Below are 22,732 nucleotides of genomic sequence, written 5' to 3'. Positions count from 1 at the left end.
AGAGAGCATACAGCATGAGTTCAAGGACAGGCAAATCTGGTTAACGTCCTAGAATTCAGCTGAGAGCCTATATTCACTTGAACAGCTTACTGAAGTGATGCAAAATAACTTTCCTGGGGGATGGAAATGTTCTCTATCTTAATCTGAATGATTCAATGGATGGAGATTTGACAAAAATCACTGAACTGCACATTTAAAATGGGTGCATTTTATTTTATGTAAATTATACCTCAAGTTTGTTTAAAAGGAAAGACAAACCATTGAGCTGTACATTGAAGAATAGGGTACTTTAGGCCAGACGTGGTGTCTCCTACCTGTAATCTCAGCACTTTTGGAGGCTGAAGTGAGACGATCGCTTGAGCTCACGAGGTGAAGACCAGCCAGGGCTACATAGTGAGATCCTGTCTTTACAAAATAAAAATTAAAAAAAAATTAACCCAGTATGTGCTGCACACCTATATTCCCAGGTACTCAGGACCTGAGGTGGGAGGACTGCTTGAGCCCAGCAGGTCATGGCTACAGTGAGCTATGATTATACCACTGCATTCTAGCCTGAGGGACAGAGTGAGACCCTATCTTTAAAAAAAAGAAAGAAATACTGTATATCAGTTACATCTGAATTTTAAAAAAGAAAAAAGAATTTCAGAGCTGGGTGCCCTGTCATCCCCTTCAGGCAGATGAAACAAATCTGTCCACACGAGGGTGTGTCTCTTTTTCAAGGCGCCCTCCCCATCTTGACCTGAGTCAAGTGCTTCTCACACCCCGCACCCCATGTCTGCTGCTCACCAGTTGCTTGTGTGACTTGCGCCTGCTCTTTGCAGCTCCTCAAGTTCATCCCGGAGAAGAGCGACATTGACCTCCTGGAGGAGCACAAGCATGAGATCGAGCGGATGGCCCGCGCTGACCGCTTCCTCTATGAAATGAGCAGGTTGGGGCCGTGGGCATGGCGGGGATTCGAGCAGGTGGGGTTTTGGCAGGTGGGGCTGGGATTGGGGCAGGTGGGGTTCTGCCAAGAGGAAGGGGACGGAGGTGGGCAGGCTCGAGAGGAGGCTGGAGCTGGCTCCTGGAGCTGGGGCTGGCCTGGGTAGGGGTGGGATACCTCAAGACATGGCTCACCTTGTCTACAGGATTGACCACTACCAGCAGCGACTGCAAGCCCTCTTCTTCAAGAAGAAATTCCAGGAGCGGCTGGCTGAGGCAAAGCCCAAAGTGGAAGGTAGGGCTGAGGGTTGCAGGAGGCTTAGAGTGCAGGAGGCTTAGAGTGAGAAAGGGAGGGTGGGTGGGAGCCAGTGAACAGAGGCAGAGGGAAACCCCTTTCTTATTCTCAACCCCAAAGCAAAAGCAAAACCTCAAAGACAAAATGTAAAATGATTATAAAAATATGCACTTTCTTATATTAGCACATGCACCAACCTTGTGACATGTTCCTTATGCCTCAGCATGCAAGCTCTCCAAGGTGGGGCATCTATTGACATCTGCCCCAGCATGGGATGGAAAGGTAGAAAAGATAATAATAGCCACACCTACAACAATGCCTGGCTGGGACTGAGCTCATCGGTCTTTACCCTACTTGAGAGGTACTAGGCTCATAGAAGACTTCTGGGCATGTGAGTTTAAGTGTGAGCCATTCAGAAAGTAGGAAACTGCACAAGCTGATTTCTAGAGGCATCTGATTTTCTGAGTCAGGGAACACCTCCAACACAGGCCATTTCCAGATAAGAAATTTGTAGTTCAATGAGAACCACGCGCCAAGCACCGTGTGAAGCACTCTGCTTGGTTGGTCCTCATTTGGTCATCACAGGAATCCCACCGGTGGGTGCTATTATTAACTTCCGTGTGCCTCCATTCTCTCCTCTCTAAAGTGGGGCTATGTTAATGTCCCGAGGCTATGACACTGGTGAGTGGTGGAACCAGGGTAGGAATGCAGATGGCTGATCTTCAAAATCAGTCCCTTCCCTCTTGTCCTCTAGTACTTCCCAGGGGCTGCCTGTGCTGATGGCAGAGTAGGGAGGGGTGTGGAGTTGTTGGGAGAGGCAGGAGGTCAGGATGGTGGGCAGACATGTGGACCCAGGAGGCAATAAGCAGGAGAGGCTGGGAGGCTCATCTGTGGAGAGGACAGGGTCGGAAGAGGGGAGCAAGAAAGCCTGTTACCAGGATGTTGAGGTTACCAGGCTGGGGGCAGAACAGAACATGGGCACCCCCTGCTGGACACCTGGGCCAGTCAGTACTCCCTGAGATGCCCAGTCCAGAGAGTAGCCCTTCCTGAAATCCATTGACATGCTTCAGGGAGAGTTTTTAGATAGGGTGGAACACGTAGAGTTAAGGCAGACACTTTCTGTAATCAGATCTCGTTGCCCCTCACACTACACACACACAGCAAGGGACCTACAGGTGGTAAGCATAGATAACAGCAGTGACTCTCCATTTCCAAGGTCTGGCCATATCTCCTGCCCTGGTGATGGGTGAATCCTTATCTTCTTCACAGCTTTCTTTCATCCTGCTGCAGACTGCCTTTGGAGCATGCAGCACAAATATGGGGTTCAGTGCAAGACATGTGTGCACAACTATTTGTATATCTTGGGTCAGTGGAACAAACATGAGCCATTGCCATTTGGAGATTCAGAACCAGAGTAGCTTAGCCACCAGAAAGGTTTAATCTCACACAGTTTCCTGCTCCCAGGAGCCTAAGAATTAGTCAGTGGAGGCCGGGTACGGTGGCTCACACCTGTAATCCCAGCACTTTGGGAGGCCAAGGTGGGCGGATCATAAGGTCAGGAGATTGAGACCACTTTGGCTAATACGGTGAAACCCTGTCACTACTAAAAAATATAAAAAAATTAGCCGGGCATGGTGGTGGGTGCCTGTAGTCCCAGCTACTGGGGAGGCTGAGGCAGGAGAACAGCATGAACCCAGGAGGCGGAGCTTTCAGTGAGCCGACATGGCACCACTGCACTCCAGCCTGGGTGACAGAGCAAGACTCTGTCTCAAAAAAGGAAAAAAAAAAAAAAAAAAAAAAGAGTCAGTGGATACTCAGGAAAGAGTCTCCCTTTGATATCAAGCTAAGCCAAGTAAGATGTGTTTGGGATAGCAAGATCTGCTGCGGAAAGCTACTCTTCTACCGCTCTGCTCTATAATAATTGCTCTGTATAGCAATGGCTGCTGTCCTTGTATAGACCAGACACAGGTCTCTTTCCTCTAAGAGCTAGGTAGGAAAGAGATGCCTGAAGTTGTGTATTATAGAATCAGATCAGTGTGTGTGACTGTAGGTGGAGAAAAGAGGAGTGTGCAAAGATGGGATTCTTATTCTTCCTTCCGGTTCTCCCAGGAAGTATTCCTGGAAGAGCTAAGATTTAGCCTATCCCAGCTAGGTGAAGAGCTGTTGACACCTGCCCTCCTAACCCCAGCAAGGGCTCTGAGTCCATTTGCCAAAAGCCAGTTCACCAAATTTGACAAATTTTCCAGTTCTTCTATGAATATATTCATGAACTTATAATTCTTGAATATGTTCTTCTTATGAATATATTTATTGCTGAATACACCACATTTACCGATTCTTATTATAAATACATTCACCAAATGTAGTCAAGATGAATATGGTTGCAAATGTAATATTCTTATGAATATATTCATGAATATATTATTCTTGTGAATATATCTAAAATGTCAGAACTGCATCTGGGCGTTTTCCCATTTACACTGATTTCCTTTGAACTCTTGTCATTTTCTGTTTTGCCAACATTTTAGCATTTTTAGGAGGATTCCTTTGCAAATTTTCCAAATAGCATATAAACCTTAGAAAAAACATCCCAACCAATATAAATTGCCAAAAACTTTCCTAAGTATTCTTTTTAAATAAACTTTTTTTGAAACATAACATGCATATGGAAAAGTACACAAATCCTAAGAGTCTTACTTGAGGAATTAAAAAAGGGAACCACATGTGTAATCAATACCCAGGTCAAGAAATAACAGCTTCCAACCCCCCGCAGCCTTCTTCATGTCCCCCCGCCAAACTTTACCCCTTCCCTCCTCTCTGAAGGTCAAACCCATCGTGACTGCTAGATTAGTTTTAGCGGTTTTAAACTTTATTTTTTAAATTTTTACTTATTTTTTTTTTTAGACAGGGTCCTGCCATGTCACCCAGACTGGAGGGCAGTGGTGTGATCTTGGCTCACTGCAACCTCTGCCTCCTGGGCTCAAGGTATCCTCCCACCTCAGCCTCCCAAGTAGCTGGCACTACAGGGACATGCTGCCAGCCTGGCTAATTTTTGTATTTTTGTAGAGAGAGGGTTTCACCACGTTGCCTAGGCTAGTCTCAAACTCCTGGGCTCAAGTGATCTGCCCACCTCGGCCTCCCAAAGTGCTGGGATTGTAAGCATGAGCCACCGTGTCTGGCCTGTTTTGAACTTTATATGAATGGAATAATAGAGTATGAATAATTTTATGCTGGTAACTTCTGTCCAACATTATGGTTGTGAGTTGTCCCTAGTGTTACGTGTAGCAGTGGGTTATTCATTTTCAGTTCTGCATTGTATTCCATTATATGAATACACCATAATTTACCCATTTGATTTGGAATTTAAAAAACCTAGAAACAACCCAAATACTCACCAAGAATAATGTGGCTTTTAGGTTATAGAGTATGTACGTGTTCAACTTAAAAGCTACTGACAAACCTTACTATTTATTTTTACAATTTTTTTTTTGAGATGGGGTCTCACTCTGTTGCCCAGGCTGGAGTGCAGTGGTGTGATCTCGGCTCCCTGCAACCTCTATCTCCCGGGTTCAAGCAATTCTCCCGTCTCAGCTTCCCGAGTAACTGGGGTTACATAGGCGTGTGCCACCACACTCGGCTAATTTTTGTATTTTCAGTAGAGACAGGGTTTCGCCATGTTGGCCAGGCTGGTCTCAAACTCCTGACCTCAGGTGATCCGCCTGCCTCAGCCTCCAAAAGTGCTGGTACAGCTTCTTTTTTTTTTTTTTTTTGAGACGGAGTCTTGCTCTGTCACCCAGGCTGAGTGCAGTGGCCGGATCTCAGCTCACTGCAAGCTCCGCCTCCCGGGTTTACGCCGTTCTCCTGCCTCAGCCTCCCGAGTAGCTGGGACTACAGGTGCCCGCCACCTCGCCCGGCTAGTTTTTTTGTATTTTTTAGTAGAGACGGGGTTTCACCGTGTTAGCCGGGATCGTCTCTCGATCTCCTGGCCTCGTGATCTGCCCGTCTCGGCCTCCCAAAGTGCTGGGATTACAGGCTTGAGCCACCGCGCCCGGCCGGTACAGCTTCTTTTTAACAGTTACTTATTTCTAACTGTGTTCAAAGCTTTCTACAAACTTTTAGCCAAGTCATTTTCATTTTATCTTCCTAGCAGCATCTTAAAGCATGTTCAGTTTGGCATAAGCCATAGATCACAGGATAATCTGGTCTTTTTGTTGCCACACTGAATATTCAAAAATCATATTCTGTAACTAGTAGAGAAAGTCTCAGGATTTGTGTCCCCCTTCTGCGCACCCACCATAAAGACATCATAGCTGAGGAAGGGCCAGAGCGCACACAGCAGAGTGAATTATTGAAGTTTTGGTTACTGTTAGCTTAGTTTGTATTTCTAGCAAAGATATCATTTAGAGCATTGGGGGAAAATGGTTAAGATGCCCAAAGGTTGGAAAAATCTTAAAAATGACATTCAACAGTACGTCAAGTAGCTTATTTCATCAAATCTTAGACACTATCAACTGAAAAGCATGCCATTATTTTATAGAACAAAAATAATAGAATATTATAATCGAGGACATGTTCTTTAGTTGATGAATTTTTTTTTTCTTTCCAAAAAACCCATAGAATATAGCATTTCAAGACAGGCAGAAGCAATCCCATAATAGGTAAAATACTGAAGTTAAGTGCTAGGTTTAGAAAAGTAAAAGTGTCATATTTATGAGTATATTCATGGAAAGAATATCTGAATAATCTTTTTTTCTTTTTGTTTTTGAGACAGTCTCATGCTGTTGCCCAGGCTGGAGTGCAGTGACACAGTCTTGGCTCACTGCAGCCTCAGCCTCTTGGGTTCAAGTGACACTTTTGCTTCAGCTTCCCAAGCAGCTGGGATTATAGGCACGTGCCACCACACCCGACTAATTTTTTGTATTTTTAGTAGAGACAGGGTTTCACCATGTTGGCCAGGCTGGTCTCGAACTCCTGACCTCAAGTGATCTCCCTGCCTCAGCCTCCCAAAGTGCTGGGATTACAGGCGTGAGCCACTGCACCCGGCCTTCTTAATAATCTTTAAGTACATGTAAGAAAAGATCTTCTGAAATTATCTTCTTGGGAAGAGTTGGCATGTCCTACAAATGGGGTGTCTGGTGAATTGGCCTTAGTGAAAGTGTCTGCTTCCCCTGGAGGTGGGTGAATGTGAAATCGATGGGCCTGCTGAGCAGTGGGTATAATCTCTGCCTCACTGACAGTTGAAGACATTTGACAGCCCCTTTTCTGAACTTTGTGGTGGCATCTTCCTGGGGTGCAATGGGAACCACTGCCCTGCCTAGCCCATGCAGGGCTCTGACCTGTGCTTCCTCTCCCAGCCATCCTGTTGGCCTCCCGGGAGCTGGTCCGCAGCAAGCGTCTAAGGCAGATGCTAGAGGTCATCCTAGCCATAGGCAACTTCATGAACAAAGGGCAGCGTGGGGGTGCCTACGGGTTCCGAGTGGCCAGCCTCAACAAGATTGCTGACACCAAGTCCAGCATCGACAGGTGAGGACCTCCCTTCCTGGCCACTTCCTTGGCCTCTATCTCACCCTACCCTGGCCTCTCACATCCTCCCTTTATTAGGACGGGCACATCCTAAGACTCATCACCCCTTTCTCTTAACACCCCATCCTAGTTTCCCTCTGACCCTTGTGCCCAGTTTCCTCTGTCACTTACCACTGACCTGACTTTCGTCCACAGAAACATCTCTCTGCTCCATTACCTGATCATGATCCTGGAGAAGCATTTTCCTGATATTCTGAACATGCCTTCAGAGCTGCAGCATCTTCCAGAAGCTGCCAAAGTCAAGTGAGGGGCCTCTCCAAGACTTCCTTCTCCCCATCATGACCCTCATTCTTGTCTTACTTTCCTCTTTTGGGGTCTACTCTGGGCTCGATGATGGCTGATGTGAGACCTCGGTTCTTGTCTTCTGAGTTTAAAATAATTTAGACAGACACACAGCAAAGGGGGTATAGCATAGAACAATGTATTGCAAAACAAGAAGAATATCTTGTAAGTTAGGTGCAGAATAGACAGGACACCATGAGAGAGAGAGAGCATTCAGGGCGGGCTTCTTGTAAGGATGAGACAGCCAAGACCGGCACTAGGAAGACTCCCATTATGGGAGACTTACATGATAATTCATAAGGAGGTGGGAAGAACTGTTATTAGGAAGCAGGCTCTGAGTGGGCCTCTGGGTGCACATGTGTAGTAGCTATGCGTGCTTTTTCATATATTGCATGTCTCATTAGCATCTTACATTTCCACCTAGGGGTGTGTTTTTTTTTTTTCACTCTTATATAATGAGCAAAGGGCCAGTATGAGGATAGGTAAAATCAAAATGTGCATGCTTTCTAGAGGGGAAAGTCCCTACTGCAGATAGCTTTGCTTGAATGAGTTCATTACAATGCGAATGCTGAGGTTTATTGTGCTGACTGTATGGGCACCACCACACTTGCTGTGTTCTGAGAACATGCTCACTTCCTTGACTACCTATCCTGTCTCAGGGTCTGCTTCCGGGAAAACCAAACAAAGACAATTTGCTCTTAAATCCTGATTTCAGAGATGCTTCCAGAAAATACCAGTAGAAGAATGGGGAAACGAGCCAGAGATAGAAAGAATGCCAGTAACAAACATTATTACGCCAGTTACCACTCACGGCAATTGGTGCTTAACCCCATGAGGAATTCTGGGAAACAGCGTGGAATACTTACTTCAGTTTTCCCACCCGAAGGGCAAGGTTGCTGGGGCAATCAGACAGCATGTCCTCTCAGTAAGTTGGCTGAGGGGCTCTGCAGGGGCAGGGAATAACTCTCTGGCCACAGGTACAGGTGGAAGGAGCTTGGCCTCAAAAAGGGAGTGTGCATACTGTCGGAAGAGTTGGGGCCATGCCCTACAATGGATGGTCCAAGGAAATGTGGGTGGGGCACCAACAGCATCTGCTAGGCAAGAAATTAGACCTGAACATTTAGGTGATAGATGTCATCTCCAGGAAAACTAGAAACATAGTGGTAAATGGCTCACTGGTATCGAATGCTATTGCTTGCAGGATCACATAAAGAGCTCATAAGCATTACCTGGTAGTAATAAAAATAAATAGTCTAAGCCAGAAGCCACAGGTTGGAAACGTTCTCATATTGCAGCATGACATTTCTGACCTGGAAAGATCTATAGAACGCAGGTTTCACCTTGTTAATTTATAGATGCACAGACAGAGGCACGAAGGGGAGGTGCTTTGTCAGGGCCATCAGTGGCCACACCAGGGCTGGAACCCAGGCTCACCGACTCCCAGGCCACTGTGCTTGGCTCTGCCCTCTTCCTGAACCAGCCTTAGCACCTCAAGGCAGGAGGTGATGGTCCTCATTCCCCTCCCTCTGTGTCTCCTCACAGCCTAGCAGAGCTGGAGAAGGAGGTGGGCAACCTCAGGAGGGGCCTGAGAGCAGTGGAGGTGGTGAGTACCTCGTCAGTGCCTACCTGGGTGAGGGCTGCTGTCGGCAAACACTGTTCATCACTGCACCCTAAGCTCCTACACAGGGGTGAAAAACAACGGGCACAGTGGGTACAGCTTCTAGCACAGGGTCAGCCCTCCCAAAAGATAATTGGATTACTGGGGCTTAAGTCTGAACCTTTTAAAAGGGGTCACCTGAGACTATACCCATGTTACTGTCCAACTTGGTGTTTATTTGGCAGTGGAGTGGAATGAACCATACATCTAACCGATGCCTACACTGGATTCAAGTGCATGGCAAAGAGAATCCTCATCCCTTGACTGCCAGCTAGGGGCAGGAAGCACACAATGTGGCAGTGGGACCGATGTCCTCAGAAGGTTCTTCCTTACGTCTCTCTGCCTCTTTCCTGGGCCGGTGGAGGACCCAGGTCTCTTGTTCCCACCATTCCTGTTCTGATGGCTTCTTGGCTGATACTATCTCTGGCCCGAGCCTTCCAGAAAACACCAGTAGAGTAGTGGGGAAGTGAGCCAGACTGGCCCAGTATGGGGACCACACAGGTCCCCCAAACCTAGGAACAAGAGACCCTTCCCATCTTCACTGTGGAGAGAGGCAGTGGGTAAGGGGAGAATGGATTTGAGAGACAGATTAAGGATGAGAAAGAACATTTTGTTGCCACTGTGGTGGGGGAAGATGACTTCCAAATTTACAATTGTATGGGCCTTTTAAGTGCTGCTCCAAGTGTGATCCATGGGCTGGCAGCCTCTGAATCAGCTGGGAGCTTTAGGAAAATGTCTCTAATTTGTGCATGACTCACCTGAAGTCTTGTAACGATGAGTCTTGTTAAAATGCAGCTTCTGATCTTGTGGGTCTGAGAGTCTGTATTTCTCATAATTTCCCAGGTGATGCTGCTGGCCCCACGTCACACGTTGGGTCTCAGTGCTCTAGAGAAAGAAAGACAGCAGGGTGGGCGGGCTGCTAATGCTCATAGTCTTTGCCATCCTTAGAACTTTGAGACGCAGGGTGTTCCCTCTTCCAAAGGGCTCAATGTCCTATGAGTGACAAAAAGGATGGGAGACATGGTGACCCCTGCACCCCTGATTCTCATCTTGGCACCAGTCTAAGCAGCACTTCGCCCTCCCTCCTCAGGAGCTGGAGTATCAGAGGCGCCAGGTGCGGGAGCCTAATGACAAGTTTGTCCCCGTCATGAGCGACTTCATCACGGTGTCCAGCTTCAGCTTCTCAGAGCTGGAGGACCAGCTAAATGAGGCCAGGGACAAGGTAAGGGTGCCCCAACCCCCACTGCTTGCCAACCCAGCCTTATCTAAACAAGCTCCTTCACCCATTCCTACCACTGACAGCCCAGGAGGGACAAACCCAGAGTTACAGAGCTTTGAGAGAAAACCATTTCCTTACTTTTAACAAGACAAGCCATGATAACCACATACCGCAAAGATCCATTTATCAGCTATCAGGCATCATGTTAAGTGTTTTAGTTCCCACTTGACAGATACGAACACTAAAATCAGAGATGCTAAGTAACTTGCCCAAGATTGCCCAGCTGTAAGTGATAGCACTGGGTTAGACTCTGACACTACAGCTCAGCGGTGGACGCAATTACTCTGCCTCTATCTGCTTCTCACCCTAACATGCCCATAGACCTCATGTATGGGGGTCTTATTAAAACACAGATTCTCATTTAGGAGGCCTGGGCTCTGAGATTCTGCATTTCCAACAGGAGGTGAACCTGCTGCTAGTCCAGGAAGCACACTTTGAGTAATGAGATCTTTCTTAGAGGATACTGAGTGGGTTGAATTAACAATGGTAGCTCTCAGTATATAAGTATAGCTAACTCCTTTATAGCCACCAACTCCTCTAACTCCCCAACACCACAATGATGTAGATTCTATTATTCCCATTTTACAGAGGAGGAAGCTGAGGCACAGAGGGGTTATTCACCTGATAACTAGAGGATCTCTGAAGTTCTGAGTTCTGCCAGGCGCTTCCTGACCTCAGGAAGGGCTTCCCAAGGTCTATACCCCTGATCTCATGCCTACCCCTTACAGGCCCAAGGGTGGCTGTAAGGTGGACTGTGAGTGAACCCAACTCTTTACCTGTTTCTCCTTAGCCTTGTCTCTGATCTCGATGATGGAGGTGTCTTCTCGCCTCTTCCAGCCCTGCCCCCTGTGCCAACAGTCCCCAGCCTTGCACTGGGTTCTGCTCTGGCTAGAACCCAGCTAACCTCAAGGGCTGAGCCCAGCATGCTCCAGGCACTCTCCACCAACCCTGTTCTCTCCTTTGACAGTTCGCCAAGGCCTTGATGCACTTCGGGGAGCATGACAGCAAGATGCAGCCGGACGAATTCTTTGGCATCTTTGACACCTTCTTGCAGGCCTTCTCAGAGGCCCGGCAGGATCTAGAGGCCATGAGGAGGAGGAAGGAGGAGGAGGAGCGGCGGGCGCGCATGGAAGCCATGGTGAGGGGCCGTGATGGGCCTGGGACTGAGGGGAGATGGATGCTACCTGGGAAGAGCACCCCCAAACTGGGGTGTGTGGGAGGAAGGCAGGGACTGAGGAACATCATAGGGGTTGGATGTCAGCCCCAGGAGAGAGAAACTTCTTCCCAGCCTGAGGGAAGAGAATGGTGTGAGGCGGGGAGCCTGTATGTCCTAGGCAGGAGGAAAGCGGGGCCAACAGATACAGGCAGGCAGCATGACCATGGCCTAGGAGTTAGCCCAGGGCTGGGGGGCTTCCCTGGCCTCAGTGCCTCTCCCTGAGAGGGTTCCTACCTCTGGCCCCCCGCCCGCAGCTGAAGGAGCAGAGGGAGCGTGAGCGGTGGCAGCGGCAGCGGAAGGTCCTGGCTGCGGGCAGCTCGCTGGAGGAGGGAGGCGAGTTCGATGACTTGGTGTCAGCTCTGCGCTCTGGGGAGGTCTTCGACAAGGACTTATGCAAGCTCAAGCGCAGCCGCAAGCGATCAGGGAGCCAGGCCCTGGAAGTCACCCGGGAGCGGGCAATAAACCGGCTAAATTATTGACCTGGGGAACTGGCCGCACAGGAGGCCAGGAGACAGGGATGGGTGAGAATGGGGCTGAGTGGAGGAGGTGGTGATATTTAAGCCATTTGGTGCTTGGTTTAGAGCCCTGGGCTGGGTCCTGGGGTGGGGGGCTGTGTGTGGCTGGACCAGGTGTACTCCCAACGCTTACCTTAAGGGGCTCCTCTCATCTCCTTCACATGGTTCCTTCTGTGCCCTGGCCCTAGGGATTATTCTGAGGCTGACTTGGACATCCCTGGAAGGCCTCAGGCCAGCTAACCCCAGGCTGAAGGGGCCCTGTTCCCCATCCCCTACCATGGGCACCCATGTGCTAGCACAGAACAGTTCCAGATCTCGACTGGAGAGGTCCACAGCCTTGTCCAGATTTCCTGTGCAGCATGATGGAGGGAGCCCCTGAGAGGGAATCTGGTGAGGGAATCCAGACTCCTGTCTCTCAAAGGGAGGCTCAACAGAACATTGACCTGGGGCAAACTTTCCTCTTGAACGGAAACAGAGGAGGCATTATATATTCTAGTTAGATCAGCTCTGGTAGGTTCCAGAAAACAGTCAATGTTGGAAGGATGATGCAGGGACCAAAGACATCAGGACAGAGTAACAATGTCTGTTTCCCAGGTCCTCTGGCCTCTCCCTGTATGTCTTAAGTCTCTCCCCCTTCCTTCTCTACCCTCACTGTCATCCTGTCTACTAATCCACAATCCTAGAAGACTCACCTTGGGTTTCCACAGCTATGGCTTACTACCAGGTGCTTGATGAATCTGGCGAGGGGCTCAAGAAAGACCTCATTCATCACCACACCTCATGCCTTGGGCATCTCCCATGTCCCCACCTCCTGGACACCTGGCCATTGTTGTGAAGCCAGACAGTGACCTCAAATGTTGCCTTGGAGTCCCCTATAGCCCCTCAGCAGAGGGCAGCACTTGAATGCTTAGCTCCATCCCACAGCTCTCTATTTAATATAAATTGCTCAGGCCTTCCCACCCCTTCTCTAACACCAGCCTCAAGGCAGAAGCCACGGTGGCCTCTGTTCAGCCTGCAGGTGGCCACTTGGAACCATGTGTCCACTGGCGTTGGAGAGTTGCTTCCTGAGAAGTCTGTGGGCCAGAGCTGCCCTCCGCATTAACATGCTGTCTCTAAGGGTATCCCCTCCTCTCAGGCGTTCGGATGGGGCGAACAGCAGAGCAGGCAAGGGAAACTGGGGGGTTGGGGATGGAGGAGGAAGGCTGAGAGGGGGCCACCCCACCTCTGGTACCCAATTTGGTTCTTCAGCCTGACCTGCAAAGGGCTCCTTCCGGTCCTCCCATCCACTCCCACCTTCCATTTTGTCCATCTTGTGCTGGCCTTGGTGGATGGGATGGCTGTATCTAGACAGTTTTTCTTCTAAAACTCCATCAAGGCTCTTATTTTCAATTCCACGCTCCGAGTTGGCCTTTCATCCTCTGTGAGACTGGCCCTGCCTGACCTCTACCATCGACCAGCTCTTGGCCCTTCTGCCCTTCCCTGTGTTTCTCACTTTCCAACCTAATCCCTGGCTCCGGGTTATTGCCAGTGGAGACTGGTGAGCTGGGCCCACTCTCAGCTGCCTATCTTCTGCCTTTCACCTGCATCAGACTCCTGGGGCTGGGACCGTAGTGTAGCTGTGGGGGAAGAAACACAGGGTCGGCGAGTCCAGCATGTGCGTTGGTTTGAGGGGGTGGGTGGCGCGTGTGTTCTGGTGGGAGGGATCTGAGCAAGTGCAAGCCTGGCTGACACAGGTGTGAAGAGGCCATCCTGGAACCCAGGTGAGGGCAAGATAAAGGCTTCCAGGCAGAACAGCTGCACAGAGTTTGGCTATACCCATCTGCACCCCCAAGAGCTCCCACTGCAAGACAGGTGTTGGGGAAGATGGGAGGTTGTGGGTGAGGCCTCTAAAGGTCCTCTCCCAAACCGGCCAGGCTGTCAACCTAACCCCCCCAAAGGGGCAGGGAACAGGGGATGGCTCCACAAGCATGTCTGGCATTCCCACCCACCATGGAAGACTGGATACACACCTGAGAAGACAGGGACTATGGAAGCTGTTCAAGACACATTTGATCTTCAGAAAAGCAGAATTTGGTTCAACTGTTGACAGAGGACACAAATATGTTGTTCCAGAGCCCAGCCTTCTCTAAAAGATATTTTTCTATTTATTTTCTAGAGCTGGCCAGTGGCTCTAGTGCTAGATGCCACTGTAGCCAGATCTCCAGTGCCTTGGACCACGGACTCATACTCAACTGAGTAAGAAGGGGCTGGTGCCCAATGGGGATGGCTGAGCTGGTCCTTAATATGTTAAATGTTTTAGCCTCTTACTGTTTCTTGGTCTTGCTTTTTTCATGCCCTTCCCCACCGCTCCTGCCACCTTTAGATAAGTTTCTCCAGCTAATTTTGTGGCCAACGTAAAATTCATCGTCAACCTAACACAACCTTCTCAGCAGCATTTCTCCCCTGTGATGGAAATCAAGTGTTTAGGGCAGTGGGAGAAGAAAATTCTCCAGGTGAATGGGGAAAGGTCTGGTCCAGCCTCTCCCTATTCCCATTCCATTTCCACCAACTGGGAGCTGTGACCATCTCCCCCGACCTCTACCAGGGATGCCTTCATGCCAGGGCTATTCTCACCAGCTGCCTCAGATGACAAATGAGGCTAATGGACAAAATCTGCAGTGTCCTTTTTCACTTGCACCTTTTTTATAAGAATATATTGTAATACTAAAAAATATTAAATTCATACCATCCCTACCCAGTCTGCCTTTAAACTTGTGCCTTCTTCCTATGAGGGGATCTGGGATGGGCTGGGGGTGGTGTGCTGGAGCCAGCTTGTACCAGCTCTGTGAGAACCAATTGTTTACATTTTCAGGAATGGAATTTTGCAAGCCATTTGACATATTGGTAGCTTGAAATTATTCAACATGGGAGTATTTATATCACAGAAATTGTCTTTTCCAGAGAGCCGGTTGTTAAACATTTGCCAGCACACCTTGGCATAGGGCAGAGGGGAGGCAGGCAGGGGGCACCACTGAGGACTCAAAGACATCCAACCAAGTTAGAGAGCCCAGCAGGCCAGAACAGTGTGTGTTTGGGGATGTGAGAACCAGGACCCTCTAATTGCCCTATCTGATCTCTAATAGCTGGTGATGCAAGCAATGAGCTTTGAACACCCCTGGCCACCACCTGACAAAGTTTCCCTTAGATGGTCCATTTCTATGGCCCCCCCACCCCCACTCCACTTTATTCTCCTACAGTGGGGCTATACAGAGAATATGCCCTTAGGCCTTTCCAGGTCCTTCCTCTTCTTCCCCCAGGGAAATGTGTCTTGGGATAGGGTTGATAGGTGCACCCTTCCCCATGAAACTGCAGCAGCCCAGTGCCCTACCCACACACAGTCTTCATTCTTGTGTCTGCAAAGAAGTTGGCATCGTAGCTTTATTTGTGCGCTGTGAGGGTGAAGGCAATCTGTCGTCAACTCTTCTTTCCCTGATATGCTCCAGAACGAAGAGGGGTGGGTGGAACAGCCGTGAGCAGGGCCAGGTGTGGGCTGTGTAGTCCGGGAGGAGTCCTTAGGGCTGTGGCCCACGTGTGCACATCCTGTTTCAGAGGAGGGAGGCCTGAGGAAAGGGGGCCAGCAGGACCGGGCAACTGTTAAGCAGAGCAAGTCTGATGGGACACAGACTTGGGCAGAAGGAGAGATGAAGTCAGGACAGGGCAGGGCTGCGGCTTCACAGACAGGGAGGCAGAGCTGCTGGGGAGAAGTTGGGATGCATTCCTCAGGCACACTTGTGCTTTGCTCTCCTCAAAGTGGGCCCCTCTGCTTAATAAGCCCTTAATCTCTCCCCAGGAAAGTAGAAGAGAGAACCCAAAAGGAGAAGGAAAAGTTCTGGGCTGGACTGTCGGAAACTGGTTGTCTGAAATAGTCCACAAAGAACATGATTTCTCAGTTATCTAGCATTGCTTGTTGTAGTCCTGCTCCCATGACCTTAGTGTCCTGGAAGGCTTAAGAGCCTGCTGGTATCCTCCCTATAGAAAGGTAAGCCCCACCTAGATGATTAGAGATCATCTAGTAGCAGGCCTGTTAGTAGTAGAGCAGGCTGACTTCGGATTTACTGCTCAAGGTAAACAGTGACTGTGATTAAAGGAACCTGACATCTTTCCTTCAGCCTAAATTGCATCCCAGCTCCAGGTCTGGGTGGGCCATGGGTAAGAAGGGCAGGCGCTAAGCCCGATGGAAGTCCCCCCGCTGACCGCCAGTCTTGCTAATGAGCTTGATCTCCTCCAACACAATGTCCCTGCTGACAGCCTTGCACATGTCATACAGGCTGAGGGCGGCCACTGCAGCAGAGGTCAGGGCCTCCATCTCCACCCCGGTGGGCCCCCGAGCCCGGCAAGATGCCTGGATCCTCACGGCATGGCGTGTGCTGTCCAGCTCCAGCTGCACCTGCACATGACTCAGGGCCACGTGGTGGCACAGAGGGATCAGCTGGCTGGTCACCTTGGCTGCCTGGATTCCAGCCAGCTGGGCCACCACCAGGGCATCTCCTTTCTTGAGCTGGTTCCGCTGGACAAGCTTGAAGGCTACAGGCCCCAGAAGGACCACGGCTGAAGCCACAGCCGCCCGCTCTGTGTCTGGCTTCCTGCCCACATCTACCATAGCTGCCCGTCCTTCCGAGTCCACATGAGTTAGTTGTTCTGAGGTTAGCTGGGGTCCTGAGGGGGCAGCAGGAGCCCAGGAACCTGGGCTAAGGCACTTTGAGTTGGCATCTGAGTCTGCACGGGAAGTGTAGTGTCTCTGAAAGCAGCCAGACCCCAGCTGCTGCTGGGCTAGCAGAAGGGCCTGGGGGACCCTGCATCCTTTCCATAAAGTGACCATCTGGCTGGAGAAACTCATTCTGGGTCTTAGACCCTGAACATGGAGGGGGTCCCAGGAGGAAATGCTTGGATTGGCTGGTGGGGAATCGTGGAACATCAAAAATAACTCTGCAAGGCAAGAAAAAAAGAAGAAAGACTAAGTCTAAAAGGCGATTCTTTTTCCCACACCCTCTCCCTATCCCACTTCAAGTTCTCTTTCACACCGGGGAAAGAGGAATGAAGAACAAAAAGCATAGTGGGACAAGACAAAGTAGAAGATCCACAGAGATAGATGGCACCCAGAGTCCAAGTTCACAGCCCTTCTCACCCGGTGATGCACAGGGTAACAGCCCTTCTAGAAACTGCTGTGCCATGGTGGCACAGGGTTCCTCCTCATGAAACCCTTCTCATTTCCTAAGTTCTCTCAAGCAGCACTGAGCTGAGGCCTGGATCACATGACCTCTGAATGTCCCTTCGTTTTCTTAAAACTAGAGCTAGGTCTCACTCTAAATTACCAATTACACTTATTTTCATCTTCACATTCTCCACGAAGAGTTAATATAACCACTTAGTTTACAGACAAGACAATAAAGGGAATATGTTACCTACTTACATTTTTTTCAAGTCCCCTCAAGCACATCAAAAGCACATACAAACTGATGGGCTAATTCAGATGGTGCAGAGGGCCTAGGGAACTGTGCAGGCTCTTGTTACTCAAAGGGTGGTTGGCTTATGGACCAGCAGCACCAGCACCACCTGAGAACTCACAAGAGATGCAGAATCCCGCCCCAGATCCAAAGTCAGAATCCAAAAGGACAAAATCCCCAGTGATTCACATGCACGTGAAATTCTGAGAGGCCCGGTCCTAGGCAACTCTTGGTTGTATACAAAGCAGACTCGTTACTCAATATCTCTGAAAGTATGAAGCAAATGCTCCCCTAGCTTCCCACTTCCCAACATACTCTAAGCCCCAGACTTGTCAATGTTAGAGGGGCAGCCTCCCTTCTGGGGAGATGCTATCAAGGCCATAAAGGTGCCTCAGCATGGGTCAGGGCCCAACAAGAGGACCTGGATGCTAGGGGTGGGAGGAGAGGAGATGAGAATCTTCCCAGTGCCGAGCTACCTTTGCTTTCCCGGGCAGCCAGTGGGCAAAGATGGTCCTTGGGCTGTCTCTAGCCTGCCTTCCGCTGGGCCACTGAGCTCACTCTGCTCCAACCTCTAGAGAAAGGATCTTTCCTCTCATCTTTTTTCTTCCCCCTGCTTTTTCTTTTCTAGTGGCACAGTTCAGGGGGCTCAGACCTGACTGTGAGCAAAGGGTCAACACCTCACCGGCTCTAATCTGGGCACTGTGCCAGAGGGGCAACAGCCACCCTACAGCTCCTCAGTGACCAGCCCAGCCCCCAGAGCTAGGAGACCACATAAGGACTTAAAACCAGGGGGCTTTTGTTTGAAACATCCTACATACACGATGATATGTCCTATGCAGATGCTCCTGAGAGCTAAGGAATTGGGAAGTTGAGGTCTTGGCCATCATTACATCATGTTACACGTGAGTAACATTATTAGCTCGCTACCTCAAGATCTGCCCAGCACGGACGTGTGGCCACACACCCACCAGTAGGGGCTAATGGTCCAGATACACCATGCATGGATCAGTGTGTACTACAGAGGACACCTGTCACATTATCCAAACTGGGAGATTTTCGAGCTGAGGAAAAGGCCTCTGTTTTAACCAGGATTTCAATTCTCAGGGAGCCACTAACTTAGTGATCATTAAATCTGGCAGACCATCCCCCTGCTCCAATTTCTGGTGAGACAGAAGGATCATTTCTGTGGCAGGTATAGTAAAAGGGGGATCATGAACAGTGGGGGAAGAAACAGTAAAACCTTGAAGGTTAAGAAGACAGGAAGGAGAAATAGAAGAAAAACAAGGATGAGAAATCAGCATGAAATGCAGGAGCTGGGGTGCCTATGGCGCGGCTCCCACCCCACGGGATCCCCAAATGACAAGGGTGAGTGGTTACGTACTGATGGGTCACCCACCGATGAGGATCATGGGCCGGTTCTTCATCTGGGAAATACTGAACATGCCTGGGGTGAGGGAAAGACGGGGAGGGAGAGGAAAGCAGGGGAGGGGTAGAGAGAGGGTGGGGAGAGGAGAGTTCACTGAAACGAACGCACTCGACAGCCCACAAGCACATGCACTCAGCTATATGCGCCCTGACAAAAGGCCCCCACATGTGCATTGCGAGGTCGCTCAAGACTGAGCCCAAAGAACAGTGGACATCAGGACCCTGCTCTCCCTCAACAGAAGGCCACACGTGGGGTGAGAAAGAAGCAATGATACCCCCGTCTCCCCACCCAGTAAAAGAGCCCAAGAGAATGTGGGGTCCCCTCTCCTGTGCAGCCTCTGCTATGACATCTCCCCATGGAAGGACAAGCATCACTGCACCCTGAGGCCAGAGGGCCAACAGGAGTGAGTGGCAGTGGGGACGATGCTGACTCCTGCCAGCTTCCTCTTAGGTATTCCTTGGTCATCTCATCCCACAACTCTATACCTCCCTCCCGGGGACAAGGCCCACACTCACCATCCAGGCCACCCCTCCCCACCCTGCCCTTACCTGCATGCTGCCGCTTCTTCCTGCCCACGGCAGCCCCAATGATCCTCAGCAGCTCCTGCTCGGAGGCCCCAGCTCGCAGGTGATCCCGCAGGGATACCTCAGAGTTTCCAAAGAGGCAGACCTACGTGGGGGTGAGGACAATATGCCTTCCTTACCCCTGAGCCTTGGCCTCCTGGCCTCTGAGGAGCTAACTCCTTCCCTGGTCCTCCCTCCGGGAGGAACACCAGGGCCCAGACCTCCCATGGCCCCCAGTGGTGAGAGACAGAGGTGCTGTAGGGAGGTCAGAGGCTAGAAGAGCAAGATGCAACATTGCACTTCCCAATACCTGTGAGTTACAGTCATACTTCCCCTCAGTGTATTTTTTTAAAAACTGAGTAGATGCCAACAGAGATAGCATGTAAAAATCCAGATCTGTACCTTCTGAGACACTTACTGGAATGGCCTCTTTTTTTTTTTTTTTTTTTGAGACGGAGTCTCGTTCTGTCACCCAGGCTGGAGTACAGTGGCCGGATCTCAGCTCACTGCAAGCTCTGTCTCCCAGGTTTATGCCATTCTCCTGCCTCAGCCTCCCGAGTAGCTGGGACTACAGGCGCCCGCCACCTCGCCCGGCTAGTTTTTTTGTATTTTGTAGTAGAGACGGGGTTTCACCGTGTTAGCCAGGATGGTCTCGATCTCCTGACCTCGTGATCCGCCCGTCTCGGCCTCCCAAAGTGCTGGGATTACAGGCTTGAGCCACCGCGCCTGGCCTGGAATGGCCTCTTTATCACCATGAGAATGGCCCCCAATCAGTTGGAGCTGTGTGTGTCCTGGAAGTCTCCTACTCCCTGTTGTGGCACACACATCCCATCTCACCTCAGCCCCTCCAAGTCCCTTGTGGACATCACCCGCCTGCCCTGTACCTATCTGAGTCTGATCACTGCTTGGAAGCTTCGGCTGAGGGCTGCTAGGCATGACAACTTAAGGTCAAACTTCGCTCAATGCTTCTCAGCTTCTGTAAGAAGAATGGATGAGACAGCCCCAGAAATCAATACACTTACTATCCTTCCACCAAAACTTACAAAGTGTCTACTCTGTGCCAGCTCTGCGCAAGGCACTGTGGCCACAGAGAATGTCTGAGAAGCTTCTGAGGGCAGAGACCACTGGAGAAGATACCAGTGAAATCTAGGATAGGTCTAACTGCTTCATCATGCCGGTTATTCCTCATGCCTCACTCCCCAGCCAGTCTCCAGGTTCCCTTCTCTGCAACAAAGAGGTTCCTCCTGTGGACTTCACCCAGTGGCCCCCACTCCAGGTGGCTCCTGCCTGGGAGATCAGTGGGTAAAGGGAAAGAAAGATCTTGAGGCATTTCTCCCCTGCTTCCTCCCTGCTTTGATGCATCTGGCAGCAGCTGCTTCTCTGCACAGCTCAAGTGCCAAAGAGGTGGCCTCTCCTATAAGGCTCCAGTCCTTCCTGGGCCCCAGTGACATCAATGCCCCCCTCCTTGCCCTTCCTAAGTGGGAACAGCACTTTGCTGCTGCTGGTCCCAAGTACCTCAATATCCTTTATTGGTTCCCTTAATCCTATGTTACAAATAGCTTCTTCATTACATTCTCTTCAGAATCCCACCTTCCATTTCCTGCCAATACCTCACAGATACAGATACCACCTGTAGTCCAAGTCAATTCCGTATCTCCAGCCCAGAAAACCCCCAAGCTTTTCAGCAACCTGCTGGATGGTTCCTTTTGGATTCAAACTGGATGCATCTAAATCCAACCACCCACTATCATCACCCTCCCACAATTGTAAAAGATCCCAAGGCCTTCCAGCTAACACGATGCCTTCCTCCCCTCCTTCCACAAACATTACCAAGCTCTGAGTCTTCCTTCCCTTCAATTCACGCTCTAACATATCTGGAGAACCACTGAATGGCCATCTAATTGGTCTTCCTGTCATCACACCCAGGCTGCAGTTTATAAAACATATATGGGGAATGTCTCCCCTGTTCAGGAACCTTACACAGCACACTATTTGTCCACAGAACACATTCTGAACCAGAGCCTTTTACAATGTACTCTTCCTATAGCTGACTTTAATTTGCTCTCGCCTACCCAACCAGTGTGAACCCTATGTGTGTGCCCTCGCCTCCCCACTTCTGCCCCACCCATTCTTCAAGGCTCACTGAGGTCTGTAGTGCTCTTGAGGCCCTGCACCCTCACCACCTATCCAGCCACGCGTGTGGCAAGGACTCGCGTGCTGCCACACATTGCCTCTGTTTGGTCTTGCCTGCGAGTCTGCATGGCCCTGACGAGAGGGGTTTCCAACATCCCCCACAGGGCCAAATGCACAGGACATGCTTGTTAGATATGAGTAACATCCATTTCTGGTTTCAGAGCTGAGCCCCTGGCCTAGTGGAAGGGGCTAACCATGGTGGGGGCCAGGCAAAATGCACATGGATCCTTCGGCTCTCCATGAGAGCTGGAAAGGAGCTCCCAACAAACCAGAAGCTACTTCAGAGCCCCACAGAAGGAAGGAAGGAATCAGGGTGACATTTCCAGAGGAGCCATGAGTTCAACTTCACCTGCTGCTCCCATGATGCCCCCAAACCTGACATTGCACCAACCACACCTACGTGCACTGCCAGCCTCCTCTCCAATCAGGGAGCACAGGTGGGAGGAGATACGAGAACACAGAGGTGGCAAGGGGTCCCCATGGAGGAGGGGATGCTCACCTTGAGGTTCCCGTCAGCCGTGATTCGCAAGCGGTTGCAGGTCCCACAAAAATGCTCAGACATGGACGTGATGAAGCTGATCTGGCCTTGGAAGCCAGGGATTTTAAAGGCCTGGGCAGGGGACAGTGAGAGCAAAAGGGCAGCGGAGGGGATGGGCTACTGAGCCCAGTCTTTCACTCCATGACATTAGAACCTCCACTCCTCAACCCTCTCCCAGAGGACCCCATGTGAAGCTCCACCCAAGGCCCTCAGGTGATAGAAGACTCTGGTAGGATGGATGACCCATGGGCTGACCTACATTGGGCTTGCCCTAATAAAAGCTGCTAAGGCAGGGACCTGTGGGCAGCATGTTTAGAAAAGTCAATGTGGAAGAGGGATGAGCACCCCCCTCTGCCACTTCCTGGGGTGTGTCCTCTGACACGTTATTAAGCCCCCCACCCTAGCCGAGCCCATATCTTCCTCCATGAAACAGGGAGGCGGTTGTGATAGCACTGATGCTTCCTGCTTAAACGGCACCATCCCACATCACGGCATCCCCACCACAGGGCAGCCCCCTACCAGCTCTCCATCCTCGGGTGGAGGCACGACCTTCCTCCAGGCCTGTCCCATACCCTCCTGCTCCCTAACCTTGGCTGTGCTGGATTCCTCCTCTGGCAGCTTCTCCAGCTCTGGCCACTGCTGCCGGATAGTGTCCAGCATCTCCTTATAGCTGACCATCTTCTTGAAGTTCCACTTGTTGCCTGTATTTGGGTTGGGGGAAGGCAAGGGGAGCTTCTGAATAAGAGTTGAAGGGGCCCTGGGGTCTGAGTCCATCCCCTGC

The 22,732-nt window shown here is 50.4% G+C and overlaps 2 protein-coding genes and 1 long non-coding RNA gene across 23 annotated transcripts in view; 1 reads left to right on the top strand and 2 right to left on the bottom strand.

Moving 5' to 3' along the window:
* LOC105489666 (uncharacterized) overlaps positions 1–876 on the bottom strand; it is a 42,687-nt gene extending 41,811 nt beyond the window's left edge. For all 11 annotated transcript variants that reach the window (XR_011623763.1, XR_011623768.1, XR_011623766.1 and 8 more), the window contains exons 1-2: positions 787–876; positions 315–405 (exon numbers count right to left, since the gene is read on the bottom strand). This is a non-coding gene — a long non-coding RNA (uncharacterized lncRNA). The remainder of the gene's footprint in view (positions 1–314; positions 406–786) is intronic.
* LOC105489669 (dishevelled associated activator of morphogenesis 2) overlaps positions 1–14,481 on the top strand; it is a 114,490-nt gene extending 100,009 nt beyond the window's left edge. For all 7 annotated transcript variants that reach the window (XM_011754659.3, XM_011754663.3, XM_011754664.3 and 4 more), the window contains 8 exons: positions 822–928; positions 1,128–1,216; positions 6,571–6,739; positions 6,935–7,042; positions 8,624–8,684; positions 9,829–9,960; positions 10,985–11,155; positions 11,488–14,481. In XM_011754659.3, the coding sequence (XP_011752961.2) occupies positions 822–928; positions 1,128–1,216; positions 6,571–6,739; positions 6,935–7,042; positions 8,624–8,684; positions 9,829–9,960; positions 10,985–11,155; positions 11,488–11,712 (1,062 nt within the window). In that variant the 3' untranslated portion in view covers positions 11,713–14,481. The remainder of the gene's footprint in view (positions 1–821; positions 929–1,127; positions 1,217–6,570; positions 6,740–6,934; positions 7,043–8,623; positions 8,685–9,828; positions 9,961–10,984; positions 11,156–11,487) is intronic.
* Positions 12,335–22,732, bottom strand: part of LOC105489671 (molybdenum cofactor synthesis 1) — a 30,812-nt gene continuing 20,414 nt past the window's right edge. For 2 of the 5 annotated variants that reach the window (XM_024795328.2, XM_071097096.1), the window contains exons 7-12: positions 22,540–22,652; positions 21,913–22,023; positions 19,206–19,326; positions 18,628–18,675; positions 15,116–16,713; positions 12,335–13,827 (exon numbers count right to left, since the gene is read on the bottom strand). In XM_024795328.2, the coding sequence (XP_024651096.2) occupies positions 15,953–16,713; positions 18,628–18,675; positions 19,206–19,326; positions 21,913–22,023; positions 22,540–22,652 (1,154 nt within the window). In that variant the 3' untranslated portion in view covers positions 12,335–13,827; positions 15,116–15,952. Of the gene's footprint in view, positions 13,828–15,115; positions 16,714–18,612; positions 18,676–19,205; positions 19,327–21,912; positions 22,024–22,539; positions 22,653–22,732 lie in introns of all 5 variants that reach the window. The other 3 variants (XM_024795329.2, XM_071097097.1, XM_071097095.1) reach the window with 3 other exon arrangements.

This window comes from Macaca nemestrina, chromosome 5 (genome assembly GCF_043159975.1).
Source record: "Macaca nemestrina isolate mMacNem1 chromosome 5, mMacNem.hap1, whole genome shotgun sequence".
Taxonomy (NCBI): domain Eukaryota; kingdom Metazoa; phylum Chordata; class Mammalia; order Primates; family Cercopithecidae; genus Macaca; species Macaca nemestrina.
The sequence above is the reverse complement of the archived record's forward strand: the minus strand, read 5'-3'. Positions and strand labels throughout refer to the sequence as shown.